Source organism: Eumetopias jubatus, unplaced genomic scaffold (genome assembly GCF_037043125.1).
Source record: "Eumetopias jubatus isolate StellerSeaLion01/CBP00866 unplaced genomic scaffold, mEumJub1_p1.0 scaffold_10, whole genome shotgun sequence".
NCBI lineage: Eukaryota > Metazoa > Chordata > Mammalia > Carnivora > Otariidae > Eumetopias > Eumetopias jubatus.
The window spans coordinates 6,432,013-6,453,835 of NW_028274816.1; the positions used below are offsets into that span (position 1 = coordinate 6,432,013).

Genomic DNA, 21,823 nt, shown 5'->3' on the forward strand with positions numbered 1-21,823 from the left:
AAGTGAGGCAGAGAGAAGCCTGAGAATCCAGCTCCGCCTGCCTCCAGGCCCTGACATTAGAAAGGAAAACAGACAAATCCATCTGATGAGGAGAGAAGCAGGGTGTGTCCTCCTACTTCCGCCTCTGGCCCACAACCCAGGAGAGGGGCAGAGTCCCCCAGCCTTAGCCCATTGCTCAGCTCCTTTCTGGCTGCTCAGTCTCTCTGGGATCTAAAATGGGGTTGGTCTCATGCTCCCCTCTCTCTTATTTGGTGCCCAAAGTTGCAGCCCCTATGGCATTGTCCCAGGTGCTCTCACGAGGCCTACAACTTGTGGCCCCGTGACCAAATGCAGCCCCCGGAAATGTTTTCCTTGGCACACATGGATTTTGTGGGGTTTGTGGGTCTTTTTAGATTAGACTCTGAAGTAATTACCGGCAGGAAAAGAAAATTGAGATGTTTTCACAATAAAAGGTGGATTTCTTCCTCCTGAAAAATCAGAACATCTTAGCAACCTGTATCCGCATTCTTGCAGGGCAGCAAGCAGGTAGACCTCCTTGAGAAGGACATTTACTGCCCAGCCCTGTCATCCGGCCCCTCCCCCCGCCCCCCAGTTCACTCATTCACCTGGCCTGCCCTGTCCTCCCAGCCCTGAGTCTGTGGCTCCTGCTGAGGGCTCCCAGCCATTCATTCAATAAATATGCATTGAGCACTTACAAGACGCAAGATGGTGATTTTGAAGGGAGTGGAGGAAGGGAATTCTCCCCTCCAACTGATCCTATCAGCATCTTCAGGGTGTGATGAGGATAGCTAACCGGCAAATGCAGTTTGAAAAACAATTTCATTATGACCTAATTTTATGTTTGGGAAATAAAAAAAAAAAAAGATCCCGCTGCAAGAATACTACTAATAATAATAATGAAACAACTACAATAGTCCCACCCCCTCCCCCACCCCCCTCACCCCATCAGGGGTTTGAGCTACCCGTGGTCCACAGGGTCTGGAAGCAGAGGATCCTCCTATTGTCAGGTCAGGTAGCCTAACGCTAGGTCACGATGCCCATGTCATTCACCTCCCTTCATCTCCACACCTAGGCATTTTATCGCCTCACATCATCACAAGAAGAGGCCTCAGTATAATACAATAAGATATTCTGAGAGGGAGAGAGGCCACATTCACATAACTTTTATTACAGTTATATCATTACAATTGTTCTACTTTACTATTGTTGTTGTTAATCTCCTAATGTGCTTAATTTATAAATTAAGCTTTATCATAGCTTTGTATGTATAGGAGAAAACCTAGAATATATCTGGTTCAGTACTATTCCTGATTTCAGGCATCCACTTGGGGGGTCTTGGGCTATACACCCTGAGGATAAGGTGGGGGTGCTGCTGTACTGTGTTCGGCACTTTGAATCCATTCATTAAGCATCAGCTATGCTCAGGCACTGCTCTAGCTGCTGGGAATACAGCGGAGACAGAAAGACAAACACTGCCCTCCCGAGCAGACCTCCCAGGATCCTCACTCCATCTCCACAGCAGCTTATGGAGACAGGAGGAGCACAATCTGCATATCCAGGTCCAGGGAGGCTGAACGGCCTGCCAAAACTCACACTGCTGGAAAGGCAGGTCTGGAAATTGACCACAGCTCCAGTGGCCCCTGGGCCCTGCCTCTAAGCCCAGACTCCAGGCAGACCACTTGGGCCCACCCCCACATGAGCGCAGCAGATGTCTGGGGTGTGGGGTAGGGATTTGGACTATAACACAGGCTCAGCCGAATGTTCTGGAGCCTGTCATCCTGGGAATCCCTCAAGGGTGCAAAGGTGGGCGGTAGAGAGCAATAAGCAGGCACCTGACTTGCAGGCGCCTCAGAAGGGAGCCTGAAGGCTAGGGGATGGTTATTTGCTGAAGAGCAAGAATTCCCAGGCCCTCCCACTAGAAGCTGTCCCTGTCCTCCCAGTGACCTTGATCCAGGCTGGGCTGGTCCCTCAGAGACTACCTTGACCTCTACCCTCAGCGCCGTTTCCCAAGGTCGTGAAAAGGGTGAGCGGAGAAGCAGACTGACGGTCATGGGCAGGACAGGGCCTTTGCAAGGATCTTTTTTTGTTCTTTCTGGGCCTGGGGCTGGGTAGGGCCCGTGACTGGGCTTGGCGTTAAACTAGGAGCGGCCAGGGCAGGTGTAAATTATGCATAGCTATTTCTGGAAACTTCTCAGATTTCCCAAGAGAGAGAAATTAATTTGCCTGTTTGGGCAAATAACACCAATTTTTTTTTCCCTGCTTAAGGTCATTTTGTTAAGATAAAATTGATTAACGTTCTCTTTAAAGTTTAAGTAGAAACTGCTCAAACATATTTTTATGCACAGAAGCACGGTTTGCGCCCTTCAGTAATTAATAACTACAAATAAGTTCACAGCGCACGGCTTGCGCTCTGCCCGCTGCCGGAGGCGGACGCCGGGTGGGCGGGGCTGGCGCCCAGTCTGGCCAATCAGGGATCAGGGGAGGGAGGGGGAGAGCCGAGCCGCCGCGTCCCTACGGCTGGTCCTAGACACCGCGCGTGCACAGCCCAGGCGCGCGGACGAGCCGGTCCCCCCTCCGCCAGACCCGGCGAGGTCTCTCCAGGGAGAAGCAGACCCCGGTGGACCAACACCGAGAATCCGCCCCAGGGATGAGGGTGTTAGGTGCCACCGACCGGCTCAAGTGCTTCTGGGGCTGAAAACGGGGCTCTGGAGCCAGACTGCCCGGGTTACAATGGGAGGTAGCAAGTTACTTAGGATCTCTCTGCCTTGGTTTCCTCCTCTGTAAAGAGGGTATAACAGTACCCACGTGATAATGTGTGGATTGAATGGGGTTAATACCTGTGCCGGAGCTTAGAATAATGCCGGGCACATAGTGAATGCTTACTGGTAGTTTTTTTTTTTTTTTTTTTCGTATCATTATTTTTAATGTCCAGCATTTACAACACGAGGGCCAGAGCTTTCTCCCCAACTCAAGTTTATAAATTCTCAGTTGGCTTGTGAGGCCAATAGGGATACTTCTTGTCTAATCTGGTTTCTGGGAAGACTTCATTCAGGTCCTCAATGGTCATCTGATCAAATGGAATTATGTTCCTCATCTTCTCCAGCTCTTTTTCATATTCCTCAATCCTGGCCTTTGAGAGAGACAAAAACTCGGCACAACTTTTCACATCTTCTTTTTCTTCAGCATCCACCTGAACAGTATATTTATCCTCTGGCACAGGAACCTTCAGGGCATTAAACTTCTTCTCAAAGTCATCTACCAAACCAGCCTTTGCCACATTGGCCCTGTAGTAAGCCCAGTCGATAGCAGGTGGTTTCTCAGGGAGAGTAGCCAATCTGGAGGTAAGTGTCTCATTCCACGATTTCAGGGAGTTAGCAATGGCCTTCTGGTTTCGGGGTATGATCTCCCCAAAAGCTACCCAGTCAATGGTTTTTAGAGCAAGTTTTCGCGCAGCCATCCTGAGATCCTTCACCGACCCCGGCGGCCTAGAGTCCACAGCAGCAAGGAACGGGCTTACTGGTAGTTTTTAATGTCGTGGTCATTCTCATCTCATTTCAACTTCACATTAATTTGTGACCTAAGGCTATTTGCTATCTGCCCCATTTTGCCAAGGAAAACACTGAGTCTCAGAGAAGTTAAGCTCCCTGCTTGAGCTCACACAGCTAGTAAGTGGTAAAGCTGAGGGTTGAATCCAAAGCTTTACACTGCACGGTGTCTTCATACACATGCTTCTCTTCCCCTAGGCCTTTTTAAGTGTCATTTATTCACTTTCACAATTTCTGCATACATCCCATAAGTATTTATCAGCTCCAGATCCTGTGCAGGCTGCTGGGCATACCCAGATTTAGGAAGAGTCAGCTGCCGCCCTCAGAGAGATTATAGTAAGGGATGGGTGGTGGGGAGGACAGGCTGTGGTAGTCTTTAGTGCCATTTGCCAAGCCTTGCCTGTTCTGTTCTTCCAGGCACATGGCAGGGTTGCACTTTCTGGCTCCTTGTGATGGGGTAGGACCATATGACAACTACTGGCCAATGAGTTATGAGTTGAAGTGCTTGTGTGTGTGTGTGTGTGTGTGTGTATGCACATCCATGTGACTCCCGGGCAAGAGTACTGAACTGGCAATGTGAGACCCTTCCAAGTTCTCTCTCTCTGGCTTAGTTACTGACTACATTTATGGTGATAGCTGCTCCCAGAGCCGGACTTCCTGAGTGACCATAATGAAGAAAGCTCCCTCAAGATCCAGGATGGCCATGTAATGTGAGTGAGAAAGAAATCTTTGTTATGTCAGGCCATTATAATTTGGGTCCTTTTTGTTACTGTGCCATAACCTCACCTATCCTGACTGATACTCAGTCCAGAGACACAGTTATAGAAGTGTGTAGGTGCCCAATGATAGGCTTATGCATTGGATATTATCAAGGTTCTTATTATTAGAACATTTTGCTCCACTTTGGGGGTCAGACTATGTTGCCTGGAGGATGGCTTGGGCCAGGGACTAGGGTAAAAACGAGACACTTGCCTTGGGCACAAAACTGCAGTGAATGCCAAATAACTCAGAATAATACTTTAATGCAATGTTTTTCAAAAAAAATCAAAATTAATGCAAAAAAATCCATGATGAACAAAATAGCTACATTTTAAATTTTTTAAAAAAGATTTTTTTATTTTAGAGAGAGAGTGAGAGCGAGCATGATGGGGGGAGGGGCAGAAGGAGAGAGAGAGAATCCCAAACAGATTCTGTACTGAGCATGGAGCCCGATCTCAGGGTCCTGGGACTTGATCCCAAAATCAAGAGTTGGACGCTTAACCAACTGAGCCACCTAGGCGCCCCCAACACAGCAACTGTTTAAAGGATTTTATTTATTTACCTGAGACTGAGAGAGAAAGCATGAAGGGGGAGAGCAGCAGAGGGACAGGGACAGGGACAAGCAGACTCCCCAGCTGAGCAGGGGAGATCCCAGAACCCTGAGATCATGACCTGAGGTGAAGCCAGATGCCTAACAGACTGAGCCACGCAGGCACCCCCAAAGAGCAACATTTTAAATAAAAACAGGATCTAATGCTGCATTTGCATGACCCTGCCTCACTGTCTTCACTCTAACCCAGCCCTGGATCTTATAAACCTTTTTCAAAAATAGGCAGCCAGCCTGCAGGTTGCAGTTTGCCAATTTGATTTTTAAAATATTGCGTTAAAATATTGTTTATCTTGATTACTGAGCTTGTTGGTTCTCCCTGAAATTTTGCACCCAAGGTGGGTGCTTCCTTCACCTCACCTCACCCAGGTCCTAGCCCTGAGAATTAGACACTTAAGTTTAATGAGCTTAATGAGTTCAATGAGCTGAGTTTAAAACTTGGGAGCTAACCAGGCCAAAAAGGGAAGGGCATCCTAAGAAGAGGTGGCAGCATGGGGAAAAGCATGGAGGAGGGAACAGCTGGGGTGTGCATGGCAAACCATCAGCCATTTGGTGCTTCTGGGGAGACACTGAACAAGACCACGTTGTAAATGTTCAGTCTCTGTTAAGTGTTCTGAGTTTTCTTCCATTCCCTGAAATGGAGTGCCATGCAGCGTGTATAATCCTTGGTCAGTCTCCTAGGAAGTCTGAGTGAACCAAATTCAACTGTAAATTGTAAAAACAGTGGCCCTGTGAATCTTTGAATGCTTTGACAGCTAACAAGCATTTGGGAGACCAATCTTTTGAGGGTACCTCTCTTCTCCAAAAGCCAGGTCCAACCCACCAAGGCTAAGCTGGACTGCCTCGATTTGCCCGTTTCCAAAACTGTGGTCACAGATGGTACCCATTAATTAGCAGGCTTTGCCTTGGAAGGAAGTGGAGGGGGCCTTTCAGCTCCGTGGTAGATTCGTTACAGTAATGACCCTAATTCTCCATCCTTCCCTGAGTCCAGCCCTTTTTCCTGAGTTTTTGCAGCTTCTCCCATGAGAAGGTGAAGTGTATTTCCCTGCCCTTCAGTCTGAGTTTGGCCATGTGATTTCCTTTAGTCAATGGGACATGAGCAAACATGATGCACAAGCAGAAGCTTGAAGACCACTCCTCGTTCTGCTCTTGCCCTTGGCCAAGGCCATGAGAACATGCTCAGGCTACCCTGCCAGAGAATAAAACATGAAGAGCAGAGTAAAGGCACCCCAGTCATCCCAGCTAAGGCCATCCTACATTAACCAACAGCCAGCCAACCCAGCTCAGATCAGCCATGCTAAGCTTAGACCAGCCCAGATCAGCCAAGCACAATGTACTTATTGGCCAAATAGATATCGATTATAGTATGTCATTAATATATATCTCTTAACCTTTAGATATTTTTAACCATCTCATACCCTTTCCTTAAGCCTTGTAAATTTGCTCTTACTTGGAAGCCATATATGTATATTTTAATTTGTAGTAGTTAAGAATTGATTCAGTTATAATAGAAAAAAACCCAAATAATAATGGCTTAAACAAGAAAGAAGTTTATTTCTCTCTCAAATTCCAGAAACCTATTGGGAAGCAGGACAGAGCTAGTAAGCATTTGGCACAGTTGGAGACCCAGGATCCTTCTATATTGTTGTTCAACCCATGTGCGTCTTCCATTTCCAGGTTACCTCGTGGTTCAGAATAGCTTCTGGAGCTCCAGCTATTACATCTACATTCCAGCCATCAGGAAGGGAAAGGGATGAGCTCATTTCATTTAAGGAAAATTCTTAGAATTTACACACACCACTTGATTTATATCCCATTGTCAGAACTAGTATAGCTTCCAACAGTAATACGGCCACACCTAACTTCTAGGAGTGATAGGATATATAATCTGACCCTCTCCAGGGTAACATTTGCTCAGATAAAAATCAGTTAATTTATTGAAGAAAAGGAGAGCCAGCAGTCTTTCCTACGCAGTATGCCGTTTTATTCATAATAATAATAGTTATTATTCAATTTGCCCTTCAACAAATAGAAGGTGGCCACAGAGGAAATCAGACACCGGGGCTAGAAGGCAGGACACCCAGATTATAGTCTCCATTCTATCCTGAATCCTGTGACCTTGGACAAAACTCTGAAATTCTCTGGGCTTGTTTCAAACCATCTGAAATGGAAACCCAGTACAACTAGAGACCCCTGAGGATACTTCTGGTTTGTTTCCAACTCGAGGCTTCTCCCCGAGGCCTTTCTTTCTCCAGGTCTCAGCTGACGTCACTTGCTCAGCAAGGTCTTCCTCCCTGCAGCCCTGCCTCTGACACGGTCCCCACCCATCTCACGCATCGCACCCACCCCCACACGTCTCACACAGCTCCTTGTCCATCATAGTGCTTGAGACCGTGGGTGACTAGGTATTTACTGACAGGCTTGCTTGCTAGAGGGGTGTCACGTGACCGTGAGCTCCATGAGGGCAGGGGCCACATCGCCTGTCCATCACTATATCCCCAGTGATCCCCAGGAAATATCTGCTGGCTTGAAGTCTTGGTCCTACCTTGGTCCTAAACGGTTGTAAGTACAGAACCCACCCCTAAGAATGCACATTCTAGATGGGAATAAAAAAAAAAAAACGGGTGGAAAGTTAAATATTAAACATACTGTGAGGTTGGGAGGAGCATTGTCTGTGGCTGGGGGATCTTGAGATTCTTCCTATGGCAGTTTCTCCACTGAGACCAAAACCCTTCTCCACCTGCTTCTAATGACAGGACCCTGTGACCCAGGTGTCCTAGTCCATTTCTCAGCCTGGGCAAAATTCCTGCAACCACAGAGTCACTAGAAACTGATCATTTATTTGTACAAGCAAACACAGCAACAATGAACCCTAGGTTTCCAGTCACCTTGCCCACTCCAGCGTCCAAACTCCCAGTGATTGATGCCATTGCACCCTCCAGGCTGAAAGGGGGCCCTTCCTGTGCAGAGGCCCGGCTTCATCGTCTTCCTAACAACCACCACGCCACTTTCAGTCTCCAGCCCTTCAACGGGCATCCTGGCATCGAAGTCCCCCAGCGACCCTGCAAGGTCCCTCAGGGCGGAGAGGTAAACTGACTCCTCCCAGCTTCAGATCCTCTTCAGACTGGAGAGAGATGGGGGCTGGTCTCCAAAGCACAGGCGCATAGCCCTGCATTACCCCCACCCCAATACTGTCTGATGGTGACACATACCAATCCCTGTAAGGGCCCCTCGTGTCCCCTGTAGAGCCCCCTCCCCACACGAAGTCATGAGGGGCTCTCAGCAGAAGGGCGGGGGCAGAGCCAGCCAGAGAACAATGGGCCCAGGCGAGGGGGGAGTCGGTGGGGTTCCCTGGCTGCCTTGTCATCGCCATAAACCTCATTACCTCGCGGTCCCCTAGGCCGCCTCTCTCCTTACCCAAGGCATCCGCCGGCTTCGCTGCTGATTCCCACATGGCGTGAAAAGCTCTTAAACCCCCCGCTGTATTTTTAATGGGGGCAGTGACTAATTTAGCCCTACGCCACCAACCGTCAAATCAAATCTTCTGTTGGTACTTACCGAGGACTCACCTGGGCTCCATGGGGTTCAGGATAAATCTGGAGCTGGAGAGGGCCCAGAGACGGTGATCTGGCAAGCCCTGGGACGTGCTGGTCCTGCCCACAGCACTTCGGTGCCGTCTCGAAGGCAGGCCTGGCTGTGGATGTGGGGCAGACTGTGGCTGGCCACACTCGGGGGAACACGGATGCCTACCTTGAGGTCTCCCCGGCAATGGCCAAGTCTCCGGGGGACTAAAAATCAGAGTTCACTGGCTCTGACTTCTAGGAGGCAAGAACCGTGAATTCTAAGGGCAACAGCTCCATTTTGCCCAGCCCTGGCAGGAGTCTGCTTGGATTTGCAGGGGTGATGTGCATTTTATTAAACTAAATGCCCCACCCACATGAGGTGGCAGAAAGGGGAACTCGGACAGGTCGCCAGCAGCCCCTCCATGTGGGAGTCAGAAGATGCCGGGTATTATTGCTACAAATTCCATGCCTGTGACTTAGTATTACATTGTAATTAGGTGCAATCTGTCTGCCTGTTTCATTTCCGCTCTGCGGAGGGTAATAACCAATTTTCTTGCCCCTTGTGAAAAGTTAACAGGGAAGGGCTTCCCCACGCAGGTTCTGAAGCCCTGGCCTCTGATTGGTAAGTCAGCCAGGCACCAGCATGACAGCGGGGTGGGAGGGCAGCCACGTGTGAGAGGCCAGGTGAGGGGGGGGAGAGTTGGGGGGGTGTGTGGAGTGAGGAAAGCAAGGCAACTAGGAGGTGAAATGTCAGGAAACCTCTTCTTGGGGTTTGCAAGTGCAGGGGGCCCCCCTGAGATTTTGTGCTGTAGGCACCTCGCTTGCCAAGCCAGAGTGCTGGCCCCGGCCACGGGTCTCAGCACTCCCATGTCCCACTGAGCTCTGTGATTGGGAACCCGCTGCTCCCACCGGGAGGATCGGGCCTGGGGGTTAGCCCCAGCTCCTGTCCTCCCTGGCCACAACTAGAATCCAAGTCCTGCCTGAAGTCCTGGCCAGGTAAGAGTTAACCACTTAACCATCTGCATGCAGAATGTGGGAAAGCCATCCCCAGGGGGAGAAACAAGGAATGTCCTGGATAAGCCCACTTACCCTTGAGCTTCAGTTTCCCCCATCCGCAAATGAAAAGATCAGTTTTTCATCTTTAAGGGTTCCTTCCGTTTTGACTTCTGTGGCCACTGCCCACCTGATCCAGACTGTGTGCGTTAGGTTACTATGTGTCCTCTTTCCCAAGGGAGGCTGGGTCTATCGTGTGCAGATCCCCACCCTATGGATGACGACAGCCCCCCACAGAGCCCCAGGCTGGGGAGGAGAGAACCAGGCAGCCAATGCTAATCGCATGGATTCCCTTTATTGAACTGTACTAGTAACTGCAGTCAGATTAAGTCACATTTAAAAGCAGACCATCCAGTTGCACTGAAACCGATTATATTCATTACATAGTTTTAATCACTGTCCGGTGAACTGGCAAATCCAATCAAAGCATTAGTCTTTAATTAAAAAATTAAAAGGAAATATTCAGACAATAGCCAAGCAATCACATCACGATGCACAATTACCTAGAATTGCAATTAAAAAGTAGTTAACCGAAGGGGGGGAAAGGAAAACAAGAAAGGAAAAGAAAAAAAAAAAAGCAAAGGAAAAAAAAAATCACACTAATCCTTTTTTAAAAACTATCAATATAATACATGAAGGAACAAAGGACAATAGCCTCAAAAAGCGGGTTTCTCTAACTCTAGAAATGTAGTCTTCGGCGGAAACTCTAAAAGCACACTAGCTGTAGCAGGACAATAAAAAATACTGAGCATGGAATACTTTTAATCTCTGCCATTAATATTCATTTCCAGCTGCTTATAATAGCAGCGCCTCATGGCCAAATCATTAGAGTTTTACATCTGGGTTGCAAATGACACTTTGATTGGATGTAATGTTCAAATGGCCCTCCCCACGGCGTCTCCGGCAAGCCTTCTGCGGAGAGGTGTCCTGTCGAGCGGTCCCTCACTGTGCGTGCTGGCTCATCGTGTGGTTCTGCAAAGGCGAAGAAAGGAGACACGCATGAGGGCAGAAGAATGGAGAGCAGGCCCGTCCCCTCCCACTCAGTGCATTTACGCCGGGAGCCACAAAAAAGCGTCTTGATTATTACAACACAAAATGCAACCAGGAAAAAGTGCTCGGGGGACACAGCTGCCAAGACGCCACGTTGATCTGGGGCTCGGGGATGGGCTCCTGTTGCTGCCAACCTGGGCTCTCTAGAAATTGTTTTTAAAGACCGTTCAGGTCTTACCATGGAGACTGGCTCTAGGGAAGGCAAGGGGGGTATGTGCAAGGAGGTGGGAGGGTTGGGAGGGTGGCAGGAATTAAAAACATCCTTGCTCACCTCTCCCGTCTCCCTTTTGCTCTGACGATTAGGAGGAAATTATATCTGATCGCCTGCAGGCTTTCACCAGATCCCCCTCTCAGTCCTTCCTGGGAGCTGCTCTGAGCTGCGTGGAGGGCGACAGCAGATGTACCACGTAGCTCTCCAGCCAAGAAACACCCGAGTGGCCCAGGCGTGCGGAGGCAGTGGGCGGCAGTGGTGCCTGGGCCGAGGCCGGGTCACCCAGCAGGGAGGGCGCTGAAGGAGGCAGCCTGCCAGGCTGGTCCCATGAGCGGGCTCCGGCCAGAGGAGTGTGCGTTTTGCCGGAATCCGCCTGGGCAGCCAGGGCCCAGGTGGGACCCCCCCCCCACCCCGGCCAAGCGTGTCCCTCTCACCGCAGCCCACGGCTTCTCTTCCCTTGGGCCAGCCCGAGCAGGCCAGCCGTGTTGATCTGCTTTCAGAGGAACCAGTGGCCTGGGGCTGGGGGTGGGATTTGGCCTCCAAGAGTGATTTTGTTTCTTTTTCAGTGGTCCCTGTTCTAAATCCGGACCCATCTCACCAAAGCCTCAGGTAACCTTCAACCTCATGCCACCTGAAGAAAGGAAGCAAAATCCACCCAGGGTAGGGGAGCCCTGCTTGGGAGCAGCACGGGACCTCCAGTCACCAGGAGCGAGGTCCCCCCGGGGGGGGGGGCTCCTGACTCCTCTGGGGCTGGGAGCCGCCAGGCTGCAGATCTGCCCATGACCACCAGAGGTCAGACGTGGCGCTGCGTCTCTCTCCCGGGCTCCCGGTCGAGCTGGGAGGGCCACCAGAGGATGCCCGATGGCCGCCGCTTTGCCGGGGAGCCTGGAGCCACCCCCACTCCGTGGCCCAGGGCCCCTGTGGCAGGCTCTTCCCACTGTTGGCAGCGTGCCGCCGCCGTGGTGATGTCACCACCCCCCGTGGCAAGCTCATCGCCCTGTCCCCACATAGCAGGTGCCTGCCCGCAGCACAGAGCGCCAACCACCGCTGTCCTCTTTCCTTGGGCTCCTGGGTCCAGGCCCCATGGCTGACGCTTGGCCAGCACACGTGCTCTGTGCCGTTAGAGGGACATCTCTTTCAATCCTCACAATAGCCTTACAAGGTAGGACACGGTAAGATGAGGAAATGAGGCTGAGAGGCTCAATTCTGGTTCAAGGTCATCCAGCTGGGAATCAGGCGGGGTGGAACCAGGCAACTGGAATCCAAGAAAGCCAGGGCCTTGGGCGAGAAGGCAGGCTTCCCAGCACCCTGCAGCTCATGGGCATCCCAGTCCACAGATCATCCACACTCCACACCGGGCATGAGGACAAACTCTGCCAGCGTGGCCTGGCACCTCGGTGGGGGTGCCATGGACCCAGAGGCACAAGGCAGGTTGTCTGAGGCCACAGATGGGATGCGGCGGTTGCCATGGGAACGCCCCCCCCTCCAGCCGAGGCACCTCTCCCCACACTTAGGCAAGCACAGGCAGCCAGTCCTGCGGGGAGCCAGACCCACCTTACAGCCAAGCAAGCATCCACCTAGCTTCCGAGCCTTTGGTGATTCAGTTCTCACCTCCTCTCTCCTCCCTCCCAGCCGAGCCACGCTTGAAGGCCTTTGGGCACCCGGTCCCTTGCCATCCCTCCCTGCAGCCCCTCGAGGCACTCCCGACACCCCTGCCACCCATCTATGTGCCCCCCAAGCACAAGACAAGCGTTGCCTGCTCAGCTGCAGACAGGAGGGCTCCACCTCCCTTCTCGGCCCCACAGTGCTTGGCCCGGGGCTGGGCACACGATGCCCTGTGGTGACATGGCAGGCACGGCTGCCCAGCAGTGACTGGGGGTCCCACTCTGCCACCCTGCCAACAGCCGGGCAATTACCAGTGCCACGTGGCCAGTGCTGAGCGTGGTCAGCTCCGTCTTTATGTAGGGGGGAGTGGTGAGGGGGATGGGGAGGGGGGAAGTTAGGAGGATAAACATATACAGGTCCACAAATGGTGGTTCCTGGCACAAAGTAGACACCGTGTAAATATCTTTTAATGAATCAATGGAAGGGTAAATAAACGACTCAGTGCACGGGTAGGATGTGTGGGAAGGGGAGGGGGCGTTCTAAGTAGAAGTCACAGCGCAGACAAAGGTATGGAAGCTCGAATGAGCCTGGCAAATGAAGGCGCCAGGGGGATGATCCCAGCAGAGGTCACATGGCAGACTGGGAAGGGTTTAGACCCAGGCGGTGGAGGCTCGGGGTGCCCCTGAGTGTGGACCGTTCCATAAGCAGCAGAAAGCCAGAGATGGCATTTGATCTCTACAAAACCCTCAAGGACCGCCCACCACCAACACGGGGAAAGGGGGGTATCCAGGGATCTCTGGATAATGAAACAGCCTTTTGCCAGGATGCCAAGAACAGGGCCAGTATAACACACGTGGTCCACACTGGCTTATCCACGGGCTACTGGCATAGAAATCCAGGAGGCGGGAACCTATGCGTAGGCCCACGGGTCAGGAAAATAGGAGAATAAACGCCACTTCTCAGGTGAAAACCACAGTGGGCCTTTCCTCTTAAGGAGCAGTAGCAGGTAGTCCTTCAGTTAGACTCAAGAAAGAACTTCCCCAAAGAGAGTTCTGAGACAGAAGGGTAAAACTTCCTTCCCTAGAGTTTTACAAGAACAAAAGCCCGGGATGTCACAGCAGATGGAAATGTCGAAACTTGATGCCCCAAGGGGGCCGGGCACCAGAATTCATTCAGCACTGCGTTAACTACCTGCTGGATGCTCTGCTCTGGGCTGGGCACAGTGCAGGGTACGGGAAGACTCCAGCTGGGCCCACCCCCCTCAAGGGGCCCGATGGGGGGGAGGTACTCAAGACACACAGACACCCAAACGTTTGTGCAGGATTAATGGTGCAGATGGTGGCTCAGCGAGAGAAGGGCCCATGCCACCCAATAAGTGTGAGTGTGGTGGGGGGCGCCGAGGAGGCCAGGTGTTCGGCCAGGGAGGGCATCGGTTCCTCCACAGGCTGAAGGCACAGTTGCTGGAAGGGTAGAGGGGGTGGCGGCGACCCGTCACCAGGACTCACCAATCACCCTACACACCTGCGCATTGAGCGGCTCCTGGCAGAGCCACCGCCGATCAGCACAGTTGAATAAACCCAAAGACCCGCGGCTCCTACCCCGCGGCTTGGAGCTGTGGTTCGAGGGGCGGGGGGGCTTCATCAGGCCGTCTTCAAGAGCCGCGTCCACCCGCATGGCTCTCACAAGGGCATTTGGCTTAATGTCTCTCTCTCTATTTACGCCTGTGCTATATTTAGCCCCTTCGGAGAAGGAAGAAAATCGTTTTTTAAAGATACTACCAACCCTGCAGATAAACACTTTCCCAGCACCATGAAGGCTGGGGGTGGGGTGGGGGTGGGAGCCAGGAAGGACTGGAAGGCGCCCAGGGAGGAGGCCTGGCATCCACAAGGGCCTCTCTGCCTGCCAGGGAGACGCAGGTGTGGGCCGAGAAGCAGGTGAGAAAAATAAAACAGGGGGAAGGGAGGGAGGGCTAGGGGGCCCTGTTTTGCTGCTGAGATGCACTCACTCAGCAGAGTGCACGAGGCTCTCGGGGAGAGAGGTTTCTGCTAGGACCTGTTTCGGGGGCCTAGGCCTGGCACACTGGGCCACAAGTCAGTGATGGGCGAGGGAGTGTTGGGGGTGCTGCTGAGACCTCTCTCCATGCGAGTTGTCAGTTGTCCACGGAGCCCTTGGGCCAAGGAGCCCTTTGTCCCAGGTCTGCATTCAGTTACATGACCATTCACTCATTCAACAAACCTTCACTGAATCCCTGCTGGGTGATGGCCACCATGCTTGGCGCTGGGCATGCAGCAGTAACATGACCCCGATCTAGAGCCCAAGCCAGGGTGTGTGTTGGGCACAGAGGGAACATGCGAGGAGCAGGGAGCCCATTGCTGGACCTTCCTTCCCAAATCACTGACACACGCTTGAGGGGGCCAGCCAGAGGTTCTGGCCTGGTCCCATTCTGGTTTCACCCAAACCAGGAGGCATCCCTGCCTCAACCCAGTCTGCTCCTCACCACCATCACACACCCAAGTGCTCACCAGGGCGCCCCTCCCTCGTCCGCCACAGGGGTTTCTTCTCGAGGTCCCGGCTCTGTGTTCCATCCTTTGATCTGGGACACTGCCTGTCTCCCTTTGACACTACCCACCACAGTGTCAAGCAGGGGAGACCAGAGGTACTGGCCACCGGCCGGCCTGGCAAACCCGGTCTGTGAAGCAACAGGAGGCTTCTCCGCACACCCCAAATGCACAGACCCAGACCAGAGAGGTCTCTGCGAGGCGCATCCCTCTCGGAGAGCACTCTTAGCTGCCCCTGCGGGGCCCCAGCTCCTTTGAGGACAAAATGCCCGTGAAGTCCTAGCACCTCACCTGGCCCTGAGCCTGGGCACCACTGCCCTGGGTGATCACAAGGAGGCAGCGAGCCCCGGTGGGCTGAGACGAGTGGAGTCCTGGGTTTGAATGCTGACTCTGGTGCTTGATAGCCATGTGGCCTTGAGCAAGTTCCTTGACCTCTGGGGGTTGGGGGAGGGGTGGTAATAACAGAGCCCTCCTCCTCAGAGGCCCTGAGGACTCAGGAAATAATGTGCACGGACTACCCCCAGGCCTGGCCAAGAGGAAGTGCTCCGTAAATGGTGTCCCTGAGCATCTTCCCGAGCAGACAGGCAGCTCTGTGAGGGAAGGACTGTTGGTTCCCTCCTTGGATCCCGGACCCCTTGGCACCACACATGGTTCAGGGCTTGCAGTGGGAACTGCACGGAGGTCTGATGGTCTGAACACTGTGCCTCTCCCAGCTCCTCCTCTCAGGGCCGGCAAGATCTCAGGAGTGCTCCAGATGTCCCCTCCCCACAAGCCCCTGGCCGCAGCCTCAGTGCCCCCAGCTCACTGCTCTCCCTCCCCCACCCCAGAGGACAGAGTAGGGTATCTGGTGAGGAGGGGAGGTGCGTGGAGACTCTGTGGGGGAGGGAGGTATGCACTCATCCATGTATTCACCCACTCATTCACTCATTCCTTCCACAGCTGTTCATGGACTCCCTGGATGTCAAGCCCCAGCTGGGCACTGGCATGAAGAGTTCAAGGCTCCAGCCCTCTCTTGAGGAGCTCACAGTTCCATGGGGAGACCCTCACTCTCAAGGGGCACCAGAGAAGGACTGGTCCCAGGGCTTGGCCCTTGCATCCCTGGCAAATTAAGGGTGCAGGAATGCTTAGCAACCCCCCCCAAGAATGTTCCATCCACCCTCCACTACAGAACCCACCTGGCTTCACCTTGACCCCACATCACCTCCCTCTGGTTCAAGGTGGGGAAAGAGGCTGCGGTCAATGCCCGTTCTCCCCACTGCCCACAGCTAGGCCACTCCCGGGCTCTCGCGAGGCTGGCTTTACAAACAGTTTTCTCCAGGAACAGGGACCAAGTCCAAGAACCTGCCTTAACCATGGGAAGATGTTCCCCCTGCTTCTCCAGGGGAAAAGGTAGACACTTCAGGCTAACACTGCAGCCATGTTCCAGCTAAGCAGGATTCTGTTGTTTGGTCGTTTAACAAACACGGAGCCTGGCCCTATGCAATGCAGTGGGCATCAGACAGAGAGAGAATAAGGCTCATCCTGGCCACTGACAAGCTCCTGGCCAACGGAGGGGGTGACATTTCGCAAAAAGGGACTTTGGAGAGAGGACTTCTGACTGGCAGGTGCTATGGCTTGGTTAGGGTTTGCATCAGTGTGCGTGTGTGTGTGTGTGTGTGTGTGTGTGTGTACACAAACACAGAGACAGTTCTCCAAGGAGGGTGACTCCCCCCGCCACCCAGAGAAGCACATGGAGGTACCAATGATACTGATAATGATCACAGCTAACATTTATCCTGTGTTCACTGTGCACCAGGCACTGTTCTCACCTCTTCATTATATTAACTCATTGAAACCTCACAACCACCCCGCGAGTGAAGTACAATGATTATCCCTATTTTACAGACGAGAAAACTGAGGCAGGCGAATGGAGAGTGTCGAGTGTTGCAGCTGCTGACGGCTGTGTCAGACCCGCACCCATGCAGTCTGTGTGTAGAGCACGCTCTTACCCACGGCACTGTTCTGCTTGCGAAATGTGGAAAGCACAGCATATGCTGAGGGAACAATGAATAATTCAGCTTGGCAGAAGCACAGGGTATGTGCCATGGAGACAAGCCTGGAAATGAAGGTGGGGGCCTTATTGATGAGACTCCGTGATGCGAGACGAGGCAGCTCGCCCTTAAATCTGGGCCATGGGGAGCCATCGAATGTATTTGAGCTGTGGAGTTACACGAAAGGCAAGGAATGGGGCAATGCTCCACCTCCAGCCAAAAAGGTGTACCAGCCGGGCCTTCGTGCTCCCCACCTCCCTTGCTCCCTTCCTGCGTTCCATCTCCCTTTTGCCCCCCAACACTCAAGTTATACATTTCCCCTTGGGGAGGGTAAAGATGCAGGCAGCCCTGCTTCCCTCTCTGCTGTGTATCACCTGGGCAGCCCCTCTCTGCTAGTGAGCACTTATTTTTAGAAGCGTTTGACAATCGTCCAAAGGTCTAAGACGAACAGATGGCCTGTCTTAAAGGCTCGTATGTTCGCTAGTTTGCACTTCTGACAAACGGTAAGCGCACTCAAGAGCACGCCATAAACAGCACTGAATGAATACTCAGAACACAATTTAGCTAATGCACGTCATTAAAATTAGGAGTGAGTGATGGCCAAGGTTCCCTCTAAATGCCTGCCCGGTGATGCAGCCACTCCCCTCGGGGGTCCAGGCAATGACGTGTGTGCGCCCCGTGTCCCCCCATGGCCCCCACCCAGCAAGCCAGCATGGACACGGATGGCACGGAAAGCTTGGCCGTGTGAAGTGGCACACCTCCTTGGCATCGGGGTCCTGGGTGAAGCTAGTCACCCACTGGCCTGGGACACAGCCCTGGCACGTCCTCGGAGGCAAAAGCAGCTCCCTGCATGCTCTGGGATGTGTGCGAGGCTTCCCCAGTCCTGTCTCCCAGACAGCGACACAGGCTGTTGTCTGCCACTCTAGAGCAGTGGGAAGTGAGCGTTGCACCCGCTTAGCCAGGGAAGTCTGTCTCTCGGGTGAGAGCCTCCATTCATCCGGAACTCCTGGCCTGCAGGGAGATTCCAACTTCCAGGGAGCAGCAGGGTTGGCTTTGGGGGGATTCGCTGCTTTCTTGCAGAACCAAGAGCAGAAGCAGACTCAGGGCCCTCAAAGTCCCCTGGGGGTACGTGAAGAGAAGCTGTAGGACCCAGACGGCTTCTGTTGGAGGTGTCCCCAGAGGGACTGACCACTGGGTTTCTGTAGCCCCTCTCCAACACCCCTCTCACCAGTGCCCTGCGGCACCCAGAACACAAAAGACCCCAGCAGGTGGCCTGGCCAATGACCAGTTCCACGAGTGCGAGAACATCTTCCTTCAAGGGAAAATTGAGAGAAAAGGTTGTCCTGGGGAAAAAAACAAAAGCCCAGTGAATTCCCAAAGGGGTAGGTTCTATACTGCTGTGCTTTGGAAATAAAACCCACCGGAGAATATATTGTAAGGAGGGAAACTGCAGCCTTCTATTGGGAGCCCAGGCCATAAACAGGCTCCTATTCGGAGTCACCCATCAAAAGAGGGAAATGAATACCTGTCTGGAGGGACAGTAGACTGGGGGGTCGGGGGGGGGCACACTTCAGACTGCAAATGTGCCCAAAGCATCGCTGACTAGCAACTAGGCGACTTCAGGTAGCAGCCGCGTGAAAGAAAGCGGGAGTTTTGCGGCCATGTCACATCAGGGCTGCTGAGAGATTTGCCCTACCTCGGCAACCGAGGCCACCCTGACCCCAAGTCCTGCATTAATTTGCTCCACCAATGTTGCCATTTCTCCAAAGGGAGGCGGGGGGTCCCCAGTGGCTGGGCCCCTCTGGGTCGGGACTTAGGACTGAGAATCAAGGATTCTGGCTGTGGTGTGTCAGGTGACCATAAGCTCCGGTCTCTGAACCTGGGTTCCTTCCCAGTGGGGACACCACCTGTGTCACTGGAAAGTCCATTCCAACCACATCAGCTAAGTGCCTGCCCAGAACCAGGCCCTTGGGGTACAGTTCATCTCAAATATATATTACAATATGCCCTCAAAGAGCCCGAGTCCGACCCCTGAAAGATACGATTGCAGCCTGATGCAGCAGGGCAGGGATCCAGTGCGCACACCACCTCGGAGCCTGAGGAGAGATCAGCCAGATATTGTGAGACTCCACTGAAAGGGCTCTGGGCCAACAGCTTCCGAAGACCGGAGAGGGGTCTTTCTCCCCACCTCAAAGCACATCTGTGAATCAAAGACCACACACAGAACATTCTGGGAAGACTGAGGCATCCCATCTGCAGAGGGACCAAACTCACCGCAAATGTAGCCGTACAGAAAAAGAGCAGCTGACATCCAGGAGACCCAGCTGCGGTGGGCAGGGCGCCTCTGACCGTGTGCAGCCAGCCCGGACAGAGGCCTCCTGCTCAGGGGCCTGGCTCTGTCGAGTCCACCCTGCAAGCGAGTGCAGCCCAGGCCAGGAGCAAGGCAGTAAGGTATGGTGGGGACTGTGTCATCCCAAGAACCCAAGCCTTGCTGGAAAGGGGCAGGCCTCCTCACATCCAGTCTAGAAAACTAGATTAAAAAAATAGATAGATAGATAGATAGATAGATAGATAGATAGATAGATAGATAGATAGATGGCCTGGGTGGCTCAGTCGGTGAAATGTCTGACTCTTGATTTTGGCTCAGGCATGGTCTTAGGGTCATGGGATGGAACCTTGCATTGGGCTCCATGCTGAGCGTGGAGTCAGTTTGAGAGTCTCTCCCTCTCCCTCTCCCTCTCCCTCTCCCTCTGCCACTAACCCTCCCTCTCTCAAAAAAAAAAAAAATATATATATATATATACATATATATGTCTCAATGTTTAAAGCACAATGCAGGCCAATCAAAAAATGTTTGCAGGTTGAATCTGCCCACAGGCTGCTAGCTTAAGGCCTCTCATATTCTGTGGGGACCTCACGATGCCCCAAACATTTTCTAGCACACCAACCAGGCTGACGCCCAGGGCAGGAGTGGAGGTAGGGGTTAGTGACATCACATGGACCATCATTTAGGGTCCTCACCCAGGGACAGGACTAGGAATGTTACATTCCGAAGAAGAGGAAGGAGAGTCGAAGGTGAAGATGACATGCCCTGCACGTCCTGGGTGTGTCCCCACCTGCAGCTGAACGTTTCCCGGTGAGCCAGGTGCTAGCGAACCAGGGAAATCACCTTCCCCAGGGCCACCCAGGAGCCCCGAAATGCCAGCTCAGAGAGGGGGACCAGGCAGCCCTCCCTCAATGACTCCAAGAGGCCAGCCCAAGAGTGCCCTTCCCACCCCCTGAAGAGGCTAGATAATTATCCCCTCGTGCCTCCCTTTCTCCCAAAGAACTTAGGAATCTTCCCACCTGTCACCCACTGACCACACCCCAGGCATTGTGGGGGACTGCCCCTTGGGGTGCTTGTGAACGCAACATGGTACACAGAGCCTGTCTTACTTCCCACACTTGCATACACCTACACACACAAACACAGACATTTCACACAGACACACACTCACACACACACTCACTCACAGATACCCTACAGTCCCATGTACACACATACACACACTCATGGATAACTCACACTCACACACACATATACACTGCACACACCTACCACACTCGTGGACAACTCACAATCACACACACACATACACAATGCACACACATGCACACACTCATGGATATCCTAGGTACAGACTCAGTCACTCACGGATACCCCACAATCCCATGCACATACACACACTCACGGACGCCCACAAACCCCACACACACCTGTACACACACATTCACGGACACACACACGCACACACAGACCTTACACTGGCAACGTGCTACGAAGTGATTCAGGGGTTGGTTGTTAGTTTTGGCATTTCGTCTCCCCTCCGTGTGCAACGGACCCGTCCACACCACACCACCACCAGGACCCCTCCGGAAGCCCCCACCTGCCCATGACCCGGGTTCCCTCCAGGCTCCGTCTCCCTGGCAAAGGAGTGCCCATGAGAGGTACAGCCTGGGTTCTGTCCTCAAGGGGCAGAGACGGGGGGGAGAGTTCTGCTTACTCGCCTAGTGGGCCCCCACCACACCTAGAACTCTAGACCCCTGGCCACAGCCCTGCCAGAGCTCCCCAGACCTCCTTCTTCCTGCTCCCCAAATAGGCCAGCCACTCGCAGCCTCTCGTGGCCGTTCTTGCTGCCCGGCACTCTCCCCCAATTTCCCAGCCCCCCCCATCTGATCTCTGTCCCCTCAGAAAGGCCTTGCCACCTACTCAACAAGGGGCCACCCATCCCGACGCAGCTCAGTCTGCATCTGCACAGCTGTCCTTCTAGCACTTTCCTCAACCTGCAAAGTCCTGGCTGTCTCCCAGCCATGGTAATGCCCTCACCAGGCCGTGCGCGGCAGGCAGGGACCCCATCTCTCAGTTCTCTGCCGATCCCCCCACGTGGGCTCAGAGCCTACGCTTGCTAAAAACTCCGCGAGCGTTTCTGAGAGAACAGCCGGCAAGCGAGGGGGGTGAGGGGGGCCAAGAGAAGCTTCCACTTGACAGGGTCAGGGAGCAAAGAAGAAACAGAGCTGCCCCCTCTCCCGCGCCCCCTGCCCCGCCCTGCCCAGGGCATGTTACGCTTTTTTCTTAAAAGCGGAGAGATCCTTTGAAGACATTATGCTAAGTGCAACGAGCCAGTCACAGAAGGACTAATACTGTATAATTCCACTTCTGTGAGGTTCCTAGAGTAGTCAAATCCAGAGAGACAGAAAGTCGACTGGTGGTTTCCAGGAGCTGAGGGGAAGGCGGAGTTCAGTGTTCAGTGGGGACAGAGTTCCGCGGAAAACTGTCCTGGATGGTGGGGATGGTCACTTAAC

At 53.1% G+C, this 21,823-nt stretch overlaps 1 protein-coding gene and 1 pseudogene across 1 annotated transcript in view; both read right to left on the reverse strand.

Annotated features, from left to right (window-relative positions):
• Positions 1-2,934: 2,934 nt before the first annotated feature.
• Positions 2,935-3,478, reverse strand: LOC114201718 (ATP synthase peripheral stalk subunit d, mitochondrial pseudogene; annotated as a pseudogene).
• Positions 3,479-10,187: 6,709 nt separating this feature from the next.
• ZNF423 (zinc finger protein 423) overlaps positions 10,188-21,823 on the reverse strand; it is a 160,428-nt gene continuing 148,792 nt past the window's right edge. Inside the window, exon 6 of the mRNA XM_028094544.2 lies at positions 10,188-10,499. Coding sequence (XP_027950345.1) covers positions 10,470-10,499 — 30 coding nt within the window. The 3' untranslated portion in view covers positions 10,188-10,469. The remainder of the gene's footprint in view (positions 10,500-21,823) is intronic.